Raw genomic sequence first — 13,833 nt, 5'->3', positions numbered from 1 at the left:
TTCAGGGGATGTCTCCAACGACGTGTTTCAAACACCACATGAGGGACGAACCTCATATTCGCCACTGCTGCTTCGAACATGTATGTACTCCCACACCTAAAAAGAGCGCAAACAAGACCTGCAGTTCGACGGATTGTTCGGTCGGGTGAGCCGTCGAACAGGGTCCAGTGTTGGGGGCGGGAAACCCTTTTTTTTGGAGGCTTCGAGAACGTTTTGCTTGTGTGGGTATTTTATGATCGAAAAGGGCCAGACTCATGTTGCAACGTGCTGCACCCTCCTTTCGGCCTGTCTCACGGCGGTTGAAACCAGGTTGGCTATATGATACTTGCGCCATCCATCACCACGCCCAGATCCCATCTTCGTTCGCATCTCCATTTCCGATTCTTGGCTTCATGTTGTGTCGCGGGACCAGCCTTACGCAAGCCGTGGCAAATTTACCCCTGGAGTAGGGTTTTTTATTATTCCGGAGTTGATGCCCCCAACCTCACCTCACTGCCACCGTGCATTAAGGCAGGTACCATGGTGCTGAGGGGTTCGTTTTGCGTTTGTGATTCTATTCCCACCTTGAAAACCAGCCCCTGCAGGGTTGTTGCCCGTGCGTTCACTACGTTACGGAATCTGTTACGGGCAAAAAGGGGATAACCCGAAAACAACACGACAAGAATCAAGGTGCGACGTGATGAGATAGCAACTTCAGCAAGAGGATATGTGATGCAACAAGAACGCTTTGAACTCGTTTTATCTTTGCGAAAGGTACAGCTAAAGAGGATCGGACGAACCATCCCAAACCGTCGCTCGTCTCGGCAGCCCCTCGTCATCCTTTCCGCCCTCTCTCAACAAACGTAAACCAAGACTAGCCGGTCGCTACGCCAGCAAGATTACACCGGATACCTCCATCCCATCATTGGGGATATCAATTAATACACATGTTCTTCCCGGGACAAAGAAGAAACTACCCTGAGGTTGTATATACTCGCTGGAGAGGAAAATGAGAAGGAAATTATGACATATTCCCCGTAATCATCGCTCATGCAACCGGATACAACCGGCGGGAAACAGACAAAGAGAGAGAGAGAGGTAAGAGAATGACTTTTCGGGAAAAAAGGAGGGAAATTGTAAATGCCAAACGCCGGTTGCCCCCCAAAATCCCCAAAACCTGCACAGACGACAGAATACCCCCAAAACACCACCACCCACCCATCAACTCCTATCACCAATTCCACGGCTCACTTTTTCAACCAGCAACCCTATTGGAAAACCTCACTTGAACCCTCCGCCCCACCCACTCTTCCTCGTCGCGCTGCGCCTCAAACTCTCCACCCACACCGAATCATCCAACATATCCCTCACAACTGACGGGTCCACCGCACTACTCCCCCGCGGCCGTCGCGGTAGACTAGTCCCCTCGTCTCTCCCACCAGCACCATCGCTACTCTCATCGCCCGCTATAAACCCGCGCGGATCGGTCAACTCAAAGCTGAATGCGCTGGTGTGCGAACGGTGAGTATCTCCTTCTCCTGGTCCTGAAAAGTCTGGAATGTCGGTGCCGACATCACCAGAGGGTGGGAATGGCGGGAATGGGCTGCCTGGCGTGCGCGGCCCGGAAAGAGGATGGCCGTAGGAGTTGTCGAAGGAGGTGACGTCGGCCGCGATGCCTGAAGCCCAGCTGCGGTGTTGGGACCGGGCACGCGTGAGGGCAGGTGCGAGGAGGCTGGTTGTGGTTGGGCGACTGATCGTGGGGGTGGCCGCGCTTGATTTGGAGCGGTTGCGGTTCCCGGCTGCGAGATGTTGTTGCTGTGGCTGTTGTCGTAGTCCTTGGTCTTGCCATTGCCCGAGAGATTTGGGTTCTGGTACGCCGGGGTCTTCCTCGTGGGGTTTGGCGGACTGCGGCTCTTCGTTGTCGACAAGGATCTCGGGGATGTCGAGTTGTGGGATCGCGGTCATACGCCCAGCCCGCTTTGAGTCCATGTGGCGTTTGAACTGGCGCGAGTAGAAGAGCATGTCGAAAAAACCGAGGACGATTCTTCGGCGGACTTCTTCTTCGACACGTTGGAGCCGCAGCTTGCGACGCAGGAACTCCTCGAGGCTATTGGGTTATCGAGTTAGCTTGCAAACTTCAACCTTATATTGGGATGGAAATCGAGGATGTGAAGAAAAAAAACCAAAACAAGAAAACCAAAAAATAATAAAAGGGTTTGGAGATAAACATACCGTAAACTCTTGCTGTCGTTAATAATATTGTAGTGCGCCAACAGCATCAACACCGTCGTAAAAGAGATACCCCTCTCTGGATCCGCCGATACCATGACTTCCTCAAAAAAGACATTGAACCTGCGCCTCCGCTCGCGCACCTTGGCCACATCGATCAGGGCGAGCCGCTCATTCAGCTTCTTCAGATCAATACCCGTCTGGTACTGGCTCTTGCTGATGATGGACGCGTGCCGGATACTGGCCGCATCGTTCTCGTTGCGCACATCCTCGAGGATGGCCCGCACCGAGTCGTCGTTATCGTAGATGCGCATCTCGAACACCCCCGAGAGCTCGCCGAGGAGCCGTGGGAATGCATCTTTGCTGATGAAACCAGTCCCGGACGCGTCGACACTGCGCCACGCCTCTTTGAATCGTCGGATCTCGTCACGGTCCACAGCCGCCAGCCCGCTTGTGCGCTGGTACACGTACGAGAAGCTCTCGTAGATGAGTGACACGAACAAGCTGACAAAGATGTACATGCTGATGATGTTCCACGCGATGAAGAGCACGCGGGCCCAAGCGGTGCTACCGCAGTCGCTGTCAAAAAAGGTCTCGCCCTCGGCGCAGAAGGGTGGCTTGATCTGCGCAAAATCCTCCATCACCTGGTTCCAGCCCTCTCCACAACTGAACCTAAAGAGGAGGATGAGGGCATGGGGTACGGTGCGGAGGTTGATGTTGGAGTCTTCGCCACTGCCGAAGCGCGTTAGGCTGAATGTCTGGGTCAGCGCGATGGCGAAAACGAGGAAGAAGACGATCCATGTCGCGAGCAGACTGCCGATCGTCGTCAGACTGGCTGCGGCCGTCTTGAACAACTGGTCGAGCGCGTCGTTGCGCGGGATCAGCATCAACACCAGGGCCACCAAGAAGAATTTGTGCAGTTGGATGTAGGTGACCTCCGTTCTGTCCGTGAGGAAGAGAATGGAGGTCGCTAGAGCACCAGTAACGGCCACGAGCGAGAAGATGTCCCAAGAGCTCTTGCGGAATCGTGTCCAACCAAGCCCGACAACGCGGACGACGAGGTTGGCAATGTAAATGAGGGTGAACGCAAGGAAAAATATGTCCTTGGTCTGTGTCCACCAATCGGGCTCCTTGTCAAACTCCGTGAGGAGCAGGATGAGGTGAGAGACGAGGACGGCGGTGATGGCCAGATACCACTTGCCGCGCTTCTCAATAGCCCGCTTGTGGCACCACATTTTCCACTTATTCTTCTTGTCATCGTAAGCGCTCTTGGACGGCGAGATCTGGCGCAGCATCTTGCGCAGTTCGAGCCACGATCGCTGCTCGGCTGTGAGGAAAGCCACGCCTGTCTGTTCTGTGTACCCGCGCATGAAAACCGAGATGAACAAAGTGAGGACGAAGACAGTTGCCAAGAGGTTGAACACTACGAAGAAGAGGGCATTCCCTTGGGCGGTGTACGGTGGTCCGCCTTCTGGCTGGAGGCCCTTTCCGGTGATAGCCTGCGCGGCGAACGAGACGTCTGTCCATCCTTCCTGGCTGACAATCTGGAAGAGAACGAAGAGGCTGGACCCGAAATCGTCAAAGTTGAAGAACGGGTTCGCGGCAACTCTAGGAGCAAGGACTGGCCAGTCGGGATTGAAGGGCGTGCTGTTGAACTCGCCGACACAATCGCTCAAGTTTACGATGCCGTCGCCGTCGTTGCACGCCGCCAACTTGCCGTTGAAGAGGTTGAGTCCATACAGGGCAAAAGGGATGAGCAAGGAGATGGAGACGAATGAGGCCTAGTCGAGCACGTCAGTGAACGCGTTTCCTGGTCTACAAGAACTAGGTACGACGAAAAGTTGATATGAAGGGCTTGCAACCTACACTGAGAATCTTCCAGCCGCCGACGATGATCAGAGAATGGAACGTGTCCCGGGCACTGTCGCTGACGTTAAGCAGCCGCAGCGCTCTGAGAGCTTTGAACGCGCCGACGGCTCGGGAGACGGCGCCGGCATCGGTAAACAGCGTGACGACGTTAATCCAGAGTGTGATGAGCACGATGGCGTCAATGATGCCCCACGTGCTGCGGAAATACGCGTTGGGAGTCCAGAAAAATCCGTCCGCAATGATCTTGATGATCGCTTCGACGGTGAACACAATGGCAAACGCCGCGTCCGTCCAAACAAACCAGTTGAAGATGCTGAAGGGGTGCTGGTCAAAGTACTCCTTCTGGTAAAGCGGTGTGGTGATGCATGCTAGAACAACCATGGCCACGATGGCGGCGTAGATGAAGGCCGAAAAGGTGTACCAGGCATATTTATTGGGCTGGACGCCGTCGTAACGCTCCGTGCCGTGACCAGGACCTACCAACTTCTGGCAAAGCCGCCGAAGGGGGTTGCGCGGCTTGAATATGAAGAGCGATGTGTTGTAGGTAGGGTGGCGTATCAGGTACTCTCTCTGCGCTTTTCGCCGGGCAGCAGTAGAGCTCACAGCCTGACGTGCAAGCTGGGCGGGATCCAAGGTGGCGATGGGGCCGCCGAATCGGACGCCAGAGTAGAATGGGTTTGGTTCACGCCCCTGAATCAGAGAAATCGCCTTTGCTTGCACGAATCCCCAGAACCCGGATTTCCCCACGCCGTTGACGCCGGGTTGCTGCGATGACGGGTCGTCGCCGTGAGGCTGCTGCAACTCGTCCAAGGCGTCGTCGAGGAACTCACGGACAAACCCTTCCTTGAAGAGCATGTCGACCACGCCAGCCCCTGTCGTCTGGTCAAGCGGATCCGCCCGGTTACGCGACTTGCCAAACCCGAAGACCCTGGAAAGGGCAAGGTTGGACGAATTGCCCAGCTCTCTGCGCTGCAGAAACGCTTTGACCTGCTCCAAACGCTTCATGTCCTCGCCCACATCAAAATTCTCCTGGATGACAGCAATGAACATATTGATGAGAATAAAGTAAGAGAGGATGAACCAGCCGATGAGGAATATGGCACCAATCCAGGCGGTTCTGATATGGGTCGTGTAGGAGGTGACGCTGTACAGGATGTCCGTCCAATTTTCACTGGAGAGCACCTGGTACATGCCCAAGAACGAGTTGTAGATCGTGTTAAAGGGAATCCGTAAGGGTTCTCCGCCGTCCTTGGTCTTGGGAAGCTGACCACGGAACAGCTGCGACGCAAAGATGGCCATCAGGAACGTGATCAGGAACACAAACACCATCAAGTTGCCAATACCGGTAACGTTGCCCAGGACCATCTCGATAAGCTTCCTAGTCATCGGGATAGCAAGGACCACGCGGTACACTCGGACGATCTGGAAAATGGTGAGCCAGTTGTAGACCTGGCCCGAGTTCCGAATCGGCGGGATGAGGATAACAGTCGTAGCGATGGCAAGCCCAAGATCAACGAGGTTACGGGCTCTCCGGTGGAATCGTCGGAAGTTTGTGAAGAACCTCAAAACAATCTCGAAATCCAGTATCGCAGTGACAACAATCTCGGACGCATTGATAAAGTGCTCGCGGCTCTGGGACATGTCTGCGCTTCGTAGTGACTGGCAGAAGAGCCCGTACGTGATAACCAAAACCCAGACCCACGAGATCTTGCTAGCCATCCGTTGCAGTGCTGACTTTCTTCGGGGCGTCTTCTCCGCGGCGGCCTGGAACACGGACGGGTCGTCGTCGGCGAACGCGCTGGCTTTGGACTCCTCGCGGATGACCTGGAACGACGATGTGATGACAGCAATCAACAAGTTGGTCATCCAAAGCATCATGATGATAATGCCAGCCCCAAAAAATAGCGCGGACGGGAGAAAATCCGAGCTGACTGTGTAGTACATGAGATCGGAGAAGGTGTTAACGCTCATGATGACAAAGACTAGCTCGAGAGAGTGGGCGATATCATCAAAGTTGACCGTTCCGTTAAAGGGGTTCGCTTGCTGGAGGCAGATAGATCCCCTCGGACAGATGAAGCCTTTGGCGTTGGTCGCGCCGGGTACAAGGGCTTCCGGGGCCAGATTCATCGTCGGCGAAAAGACCCATGGGTCGGTGTTACCCGTCGTCGAGTTGATGAATCCGCCACAAAACGACAGATCCGGTGTGAAAGCGGCATCGAAATTCGTGGGGTCCTCGGGGTTGATCCAGGTGCACTGGCGGCTCAAGCTAGACTTGAAGCTTTGTACGCCGACAATAGCAAACAGTAGCCAGAAAAAGCCCATGAGGAACGAAACTCGGACGAGCAGCGGCGCAGACTTTTTTAGACTCCTGAGGATTATCTAGAGGCGAAGAAGAAAAAAAGGTGTTCATTAGCACTAGGTTACAAGCACTTGGTTATCTTCATGAAAACTAATGAGTGTTGACAACTTACCAGGTTGCCTTTAGTCAAAGCCAACAACCGGATAATACGCAAGCAGCTCAGCATGCGGAAGACGTAGAGGTGGTGATAACGTTCCATTCCAGTGATACCGAGAGTGAAGGATATCCAAAACGAAACCACAGCGATGAAATCAAGCCGGTTGAAGCTGTGCCGCAGGAAGGCTCTGCGCGCGAGATGAAGTCGTTGCTGCTCCTTAAGCGGAACCTGCCCTTCCATCCCATGCATCATGGTGAAGGACCTGGCAAATGTGGGCACAAAATCGTGGCCCTGAGGCGGCTGCCGAACCGATCTTTGCCTTTGCGGCTTAAAAATAGAACGATACTGCTCGGCAACCCTTTCCCTCAACCGTCGTTTGCTCCCTACAGGTGCGTAGTCGTCGGCGTTGATAAGTAGGCCCGAAACTATAATCCTGGCGATGATCTCAAGTGTAAAAACGACAAATAGGCCAAATATGGCCCAGTCAATCCGGGTGTTGCCCCAGGTCGCGGGCCGTCCATTTCCATGGATGAAAACGTCGGGGGCGGCTTCAACAGCGAGAAGCACGGTCTGGGCAACAATCAAGATTAGGATGAACGGCTCTGTCCACGGGCTAACTAAGATATCGCAAAGCCGTTTTCGTATTGGGTTATCAGGTGGGAATATCCCCAGCGATTTCCCTTTCAGAGGGTTCGGAAGAGGGCCATGGCGCCGAGGCAGCGGAGGAGTTGTTTCTGGCTGAAAGTAATCAGAACCGGGCCGCTTCTCGGCTGGGGTTGGGAACGTCTGCGAAGGGTACGACGTATCCACCAACATCGGCCCAGATACATGCCCCGATTGTCGTCCATCGGGAGACGGCGAGCGTGACCGGTCTCTTTTGTTCTCCTGGTCAACCAGGTCGCCTTCGCCGCTAATCATGACGACACGCTGGGACATGGCCCTCATCATGGAACTTGCCCGTGAAAAGGCACCGCTGGTTGAAGGGGAACGGGACCGCCGCCGGTCGGTGGGCGCGAGATGGTCCCCATAACTGCGATGGCGGTTCGACGAAAACCCAGGCTCTAGGTCGAATCCAAGCATCTGGGCGCTCCGGGCGCGAGATGGCGTATTACCCAAATCCGATACGGTCTGGAAACTCGTTCGTGGGGAGGGTTCGCCCTCCGGTGCCTCCAGACGGCCGATGGGCTGCGCAGCTGGCTTCAAAGGCACGCTATCGGACTCGAGGGAGTCTGTGTCGGCGCGCTCCTCGTAATACGTGTGTGGTATTTGATATGGGTCATTGGCCGAAGTCATGTACTCTTGGACCTGCGGCCTTGGATGGTTAATATCAGGGGGTAGCGCAAACTGAAGGCCCATTCGGTCGATAGGCGAGGTGCCACCGCTGGCGCCCACCCCGTCATCGGCATGAGGGTAAGGGTTTTCCCAGTAGGAGGAGAAACCGGGTAGGTTGGCCGACATCGTCACCGGTGATGACCCCTCTCCGGTTTCATTCCTTGCCCCGGGCCCGGAATGCTGCTGCCATCCTTCTTCATTTGTTCCGGGGACCACCAGTCCGCCCGGGCCAGGACCCCCGCGACCGGCCTCAGCCCCTCCTGACCGTTGAAATTCCCGGAGTGGAATGGATTGTGAGGGATTCTGTGGGGGGGCGGGAGTTCGTCGGGGCGTTTGCGGGTTGTTTTGGTCCATGCTGAAAGTTGGGGCCGGGCCCAAATCGTGCTCGTGGACGTTGTCGTCAGTACCGTCGTCGTCGCCGTCGTGGTGCGTCTTGGAATTGTCGATTGGCTAGGTCAGCAAATGTTGGCGCGCAATGCGCGCAATGCGCTAACGCCCTCGATATGTGTCCTAGCCGTCCAATCTCGAATTGGGCATTATGGTCGTGGAAGGCAAACGGCCTTGAGTGTGCGGAATGGTAGATGGCGAGTGCGTGGCGTCGCAATTACGCTGCGCGACTGGCTTGCACGCTTGAGAGAGAAATAGAGACTTGAGGGGCGTTGTGTCTCAAGGAGCGGCGGTCGCTGGAGGTAGGTGCACTGAATGGACGCTCAAGCCGTCGGATGATTGGAAAAGCAGCGGCAAAGAGGGTGGCGAGATAGTCTGGGGAAGGTCGTCGAAGTTGGCCGGCAACTGCGCCGCAAATATGGGATTCGTGATTCTTGAGATGGCTAGATTTGTTGGACTTGGAGCGGCAGGCACACGAAAGAGCCCATTGGAGTCGGGATGCAGGCCCTCCTTCGGCCCATCCAAAGAGGGAAGCTGAGTGAGCGAGCACCGCCCTCCATGTCTTGGCACGCATGGAGAAGAGAGACATGGACCCTGGTTTCCATACGAGGATCCGAGGGAGCCAACAAACTCGAGCAACCGCCACAGCGGTTTCTACAGAGATATGATTTAGCCTTTGAAGGTGAAGGTGGCCTTAGTACTTCTTCCCATTAATTCCAAATGCAAATTATTTGTCCATAAACCTCTACAGAGACTCAGATGCGGGCCAAAGTGTTGGCAATACTTCGAATTTTGGGTTCGAAAACCCCGTCGGATCGCCCTTCGAGCGTTGATTGCCCCCACTCTGACAGTTCTGAAACGCACTCCATCGAGCACCTCCCGCCAGGGCAGCAAGCCATCAGAGAATGGAAGCAAAACTGACAAAAAGAACGACCTACAGAATTGGCGAGGAACATGAGTATTACACATATCTGCGAAAGACAACTTTCTCAATTTTGAGCGGGCTAAGGAAGTTTTTGAGCCAGGTTACTCGAAAGTGACAACCCCCATGAGAGACCAAAGATCTTTAACGTTAGCGTGCAAACATTGAGCGTCAAATTTCTTTGTCGTTAGTTAGCTGACGCAGCAGGAGGCCCCTAACAGACAGGCTCCCCTACTGAGGTTGTGCAACAAACGGGGCTTTAAAAGTTATTCTCAACGCGGGGTCTCCGTCGCGTCTCCGTGAACCGCGCCGCGGTTTGCGCCGTCTATTGGGCTTGGCAACCTCGAAAGTTTGGACTAAACGCGATTCTGCGGTCGTCGCATCATCCATCATCGGTTGTCCCTTAACACCCAAACCTCGCCACGGCTACGATTTTGCAATTTTCGTCAGACGCACCTTCTTCCTCAACAACCCCTCCGATAATCCGAAGTTTGCGATGGGATTTTTTTGTCTCTCAACGATCCTTTCCAGCAGCTAAGCCCTCGGTTTATCGTCTCCATCGGCCTGCGCTCTCTCGCGCATATTTCGTCATCCCGGGCATTCGATAAAATCACGACCTGCGAAGGCGCAAACTTAGGATGCCGATATCTCGTAAACGCTCCCAGCAGGAGCTTGATTCTAGCAATGCGCTAGAATCAGCCCAGCCGTCTATTTTGCATCGCATCCGGAACATGTGGCAATTTGCGAACCTCTTCCAATTCATCCTTCTCTTCGGCCATGCCCTTAAGCTGAACGATAACCTTGACATCGAGGTTCGTCGCATTCTGCCGCCAGCTCAACTGGTAACCCCACAAATCAAACCAAGGCACCGTTTTTCTAACGAGATTGGCGCGGAACAGGATCTCGAGGCAGAATGCCTAAAACCCGGGTCGATGTTGCTCCAGGACATTGGACTTGGCCTCCTCAAGTTCCTTTCCTCTCACCGCGGCCTCACGTACGTCCCGCTGCCCGTCGGAGTATCCAGGCGCCCCCCTAGCACCGCAAGCCGCTCACCCTGCATAGACACGAATTGTTTGATGAATACACAAGGAGGCAATTCCTTAGCAAGGCCCCAGAGCATAACCCTTTTGGCTCCGATGAGGTGCCAGCTAGCTTTGCGAACTTTGATGTCTTCACCAAGGTACGCCATTCACTACCCATTGTCTTTGGAACGCTGCCACCATACCTGGCCTTCACTGACGGTGGTATGCTTTCAGATCCGGGTTCTCCAGAAGATGACACAACTTGTCATGGTAACCCCGGAGCGCCTGCGGGAGAAGACTGAGGAGCAGAAGGATACCGATCAAACAAACTGGGTGAGCTGCACATCTCGTGCCCCGATATTTCGCTCCCAACACCTACCATACATAAGTACTAACCTGTCGCTGCTCGCATGTAGCGCATCGAACCATATGGGTGGGACCGGGACGACCGGACGTATTATGTTCTCGACGACAACCGCCTCTACCGCCAAACAGAGGCCCCCCTACCCACACCAAAACCGAAGAAAAACACGCAGAAGGCCAAGGCCGCTCAGCGGGCTAGCAAACGGCGTCGTGTGTCAGAAAAGGCCGCCAGTGATGCCGGTGATGACCATGAGGAAGCCTCCGGTGCCAACGAGGTAGCTGAACCAGAAGACGACGGTTTCGGAGGGATGAAGTGGGAGTGTGTGGCCGTCACTCTGGATGAAATCCGCCAATTCTTGTCGACCATCCAGAAATCTAAGGATCCTAACGAGAAGACCCTTCGCGAGCAGATCGAAGGACATCTAGTACCCATTCTTGAGAAGCAAGTAGAAGCCAAGAAGCGGAAGCAGCTTCAACGGGAGAAGGAGCTTCTCAGCCTGGAGAAGATGGCATTCGCAAAACGGTCGAGCCGTATTGCCGGCAAATTGGAGCAGCAAAAAGCGGAGGAACAGGCCCGCGAGGAGGAACAGAAGCGGGCGAAGCAAGAAGTCGCCAGGAGGAAGCAGGAGCAACAGCGGCTCAAGATGGAGCGGGAGAGGGACAACCGTTTGATGTCGAGGGAACAACGCCTCAAGGAGCGGGAGTCTCGCCGGCGGTTGCACGAGGATGAGCTTGCTCAGCTGTCTGAGGACAGCAAAGACACGACCGGCGGTGCGGCTCGCATGTCGGAGCGGCGGCGGATGGCCGAGATTGAGAAAAACAAAAAGGCCCTCCAAGAGCTGGAGGACGAGGAAGACGACTGGGTTTTCGACTGTATCTGCGGTGTCTACGGCAAAATCGACGATGGGACGCACAGCGTAGCTTGCGAGACGTGTAATACTTGGCAGCACAGCAAGTGTCTCGGCATCGACGAGAAGGACGCGGACCAGGAGGATTTTCACTTCGTCTGCAACTCGTGCCGTCGACGCGAGCAAGAGGCGAGCGAGCAACGTGCCCGGACGATCAAGCTCAAAGTCAACCGCCAGCAACAGCCGAGCTCACCAGCCGACGAGCAGGCCGCCGGTGAGGGGGAGGATGCCGTGCCCCAACAGTCCCGGAGCGAGTTGGTCGTTGAGCTAGAGTCTCGGCCGGCCGCGCGGGCCTCTTCTACCTCTCAGTCAGCACAAGCGGACGCTTCGCACTCCCAAGAAGGCAAGACAGGTGACAGCGCACTCAGCGGCAGTGAGGCAAAGCCCAAGCAACTCCCAGTCAGCCATGGGAACAATCCCTTCTCGTCACCACATCCAAGCCTATTGCCGTCAGGTCAACCACCGCGACTATCCAGTGGTCCACTCCTCGTGCCGGCCTCAACGAGCCATACTACAACCGAGAAACCAGCGTCGTCGGCAAAGTTGACCGTGACGACCGGCCCTCTTTCAACAACAGCTCCCGGCCTCGCGGGTGGCGGCCCGCCGTCCCCCTCAAAGCAGAAGCAGTCGGCACAAAACCTTTCTTCTCCCGTAACAAAGACACCCGCGGCCGTTCCTGCAGACAACGACAATTACCCCACCAACAACACCACAGCCACACCTTTATCCTCAATAGTGACGATGCCGCACCTTACGCCCGCCCAGCCGCGCAGTGCCGGCGCCAGATCTGATCCCGCAGGCGTGTCTGTCCCCAGCAGCTCACCCCTGCCTCCTTCCAGCGCGGGTCTATCCCCGACCAAGCACTCACCGCCTACGCCCAGACTGCAACAGCAACATCAACACCAAAATCAGCAGCAGCACGTCAACGGAGGCGCCCTCTCTAGCAGCCACAGCAGCAGTGTTGCTATCCCGGTTGCTCCCAGCGGGGTAGGAGGCCCCCCGGCCGCGGTATTCCCGCCCGTGGCGGCCCTGTCACCTTCACCGCGGCAGCAGATATTGACGCCCCCCGTCAAGCCTTCCGAGCCGGTCAGAGTTCCGCCCCACACGGCGCCGCAGCGGTCGCCGACGCCCAAGTTGGCGTTGGCTAGCTCGCCGCGGTTGGATGCACAGTGATGATGCTGGACCTGGCCTGTTTCTTATTTTCTCCCTTTCTCTTTTTCTTCCTGGCCTACCCGGTACCATTAGTGGCGGTGGGTGGGGGTTGGGTGGGTTAGATGGGACTGGTTAATTCTCCGGCCCAGTTGTTGTATCACATCGGAGCTGGCGGTTTGGGCTTTTAGATTTTCTTATTACTTTGTAAGGGGGGTGGGGGTAATCGTGTCCCAAGAGGACTTGATGGTGCGAGCATATTCGGGTCTTGCATTCTGAGCATGTAAAACATAGAGGAGACGCTTAAAGACGCGAGGAAACATCACAATATAACCTGGGATTGTCCCTCAACTGTTGGAAAATCGAGTAACACAATCAACCAACCCCTAACCCACCAACCACCACATGGGCCATCCATCCACGAATGGGCCCTGACAGGATAATGCGGTGGGGCTTTCAACCTCACCTAGGTCGTCGGCCAGTTGGATAACTTAAACAACCCCCATGAGAACAACGTCGCGTCCCAAGCCAACGGGTCGGTCCAACGCAACTCAGCACAACAACTCGCTCTCCCGTCCCAACTCCCGTGAATGTTGGGTAGTTACCCCTTATGAAACCCCCAACGAAAGGTATCAATCAACCTGGAACCGCGATCCAACGAGCCTGAATTAAGTTGGCGAGGGGGGGATAATCGTAATGTTGAGGGGGTTCTAGTGCAAATTTCCATTTCATCTCTGTCTGTTCAACGGTGGATTTGTAAAAGAGCGCCTGTCCTAATTAATCAAGTAAGAAGAGCAAGCAATAGAACGTAAGCGAGGTGTACTAGAGAAAAATTATGACACGTCTGATATCACACGAGTGACGGCTTGAATGCAACCCGCCCGGACTCATGCAATATTGTTGTAGCTTTTCCCGATAGGGCTGCACGAACCGATGGTCCTGGCTTTGAGACAGGTGGCGTTGGATAGGTACTGCATAGGGGTGTTCAAGAGGAAGAGGGTGGGGTGTATTCAGACACGACGACACGAAGGCTGGAAGGAAGGAAGTGGTTCAGGATTCAACAAGAGGACCACGGATGCGGACAAGTAGGTAACCCTGGGGAAAAGGGTGAGAACGCGGAATAGAAAGTCCGGACTGGTTGATCAGTGGGTTAATTACTTGGTTGCTTGCTTGCTGGACTGTTGACTGAACGAGGCGGAAAGGATTACGATTGGGCC

The 13,833-nt window shown here is 55.1% G+C and overlaps 2 protein-coding genes across 2 annotated transcripts; one reads left to right on the top strand and one right to left on the bottom strand.

Annotated features, from left to right (window-relative positions):
• Window positions 1-1,260: 1,260 nt before the first annotated feature.
• On the bottom strand, window positions 1,261-8,219 carry C8A04DRAFT_11326 (Ion transport protein-domain-containing protein; the record flags this gene model as incomplete). Its single annotated transcript, XM_062776924.1, has 5 exons — window positions 1,261-1,508; window positions 1,557-2,086; window positions 2,122-3,989; window positions 4,075-6,456; window positions 6,549-8,219. The coding sequence occupies 5 exons, from the start codon at window positions 8,217-8,219 to the stop codon at window positions 1,261-1,263; spliced, it is 6,699 nt and encodes a 2,232-aa protein (XP_062638018.1).
• Window positions 8,220-9,812: 1,593 nt separating this feature from the next.
• C8A04DRAFT_36416 (uncharacterized protein) lies at window positions 9,813-12,640 on the top strand (the record flags this gene model as incomplete). The annotated part of the gene is made up of 4 exons (XM_062783519.1): window positions 9,813-9,986; window positions 10,074-10,168; window positions 10,237-10,354; window positions 10,613-12,640. The coding sequence occupies 4 exons, from the start codon at window positions 9,813-9,815 to the stop codon at window positions 12,638-12,640; spliced, it is 2,415 nt and encodes an 804-aa protein (XP_062638017.1).
• Window positions 12,641-13,833: the final 1,193 nt, after the last annotated feature.

Source organism: Dichotomopilus funicola, assembly GCF_033296635.1.
Source record: "Dichotomopilus funicola strain CBS 141.50 unplaced genomic scaffold C8A04scaffold_22, whole genome shotgun sequence".
Taxonomy (NCBI): Eukaryota; Fungi; Ascomycota; class Sordariomycetes; order Sordariales; family Chaetomiaceae; genus Dichotomopilus; species Dichotomopilus funicola.
Note: the sequence above shows the minus strand (reverse complement) of the source record. Positions and strands in the feature narration are given on the sequence as shown.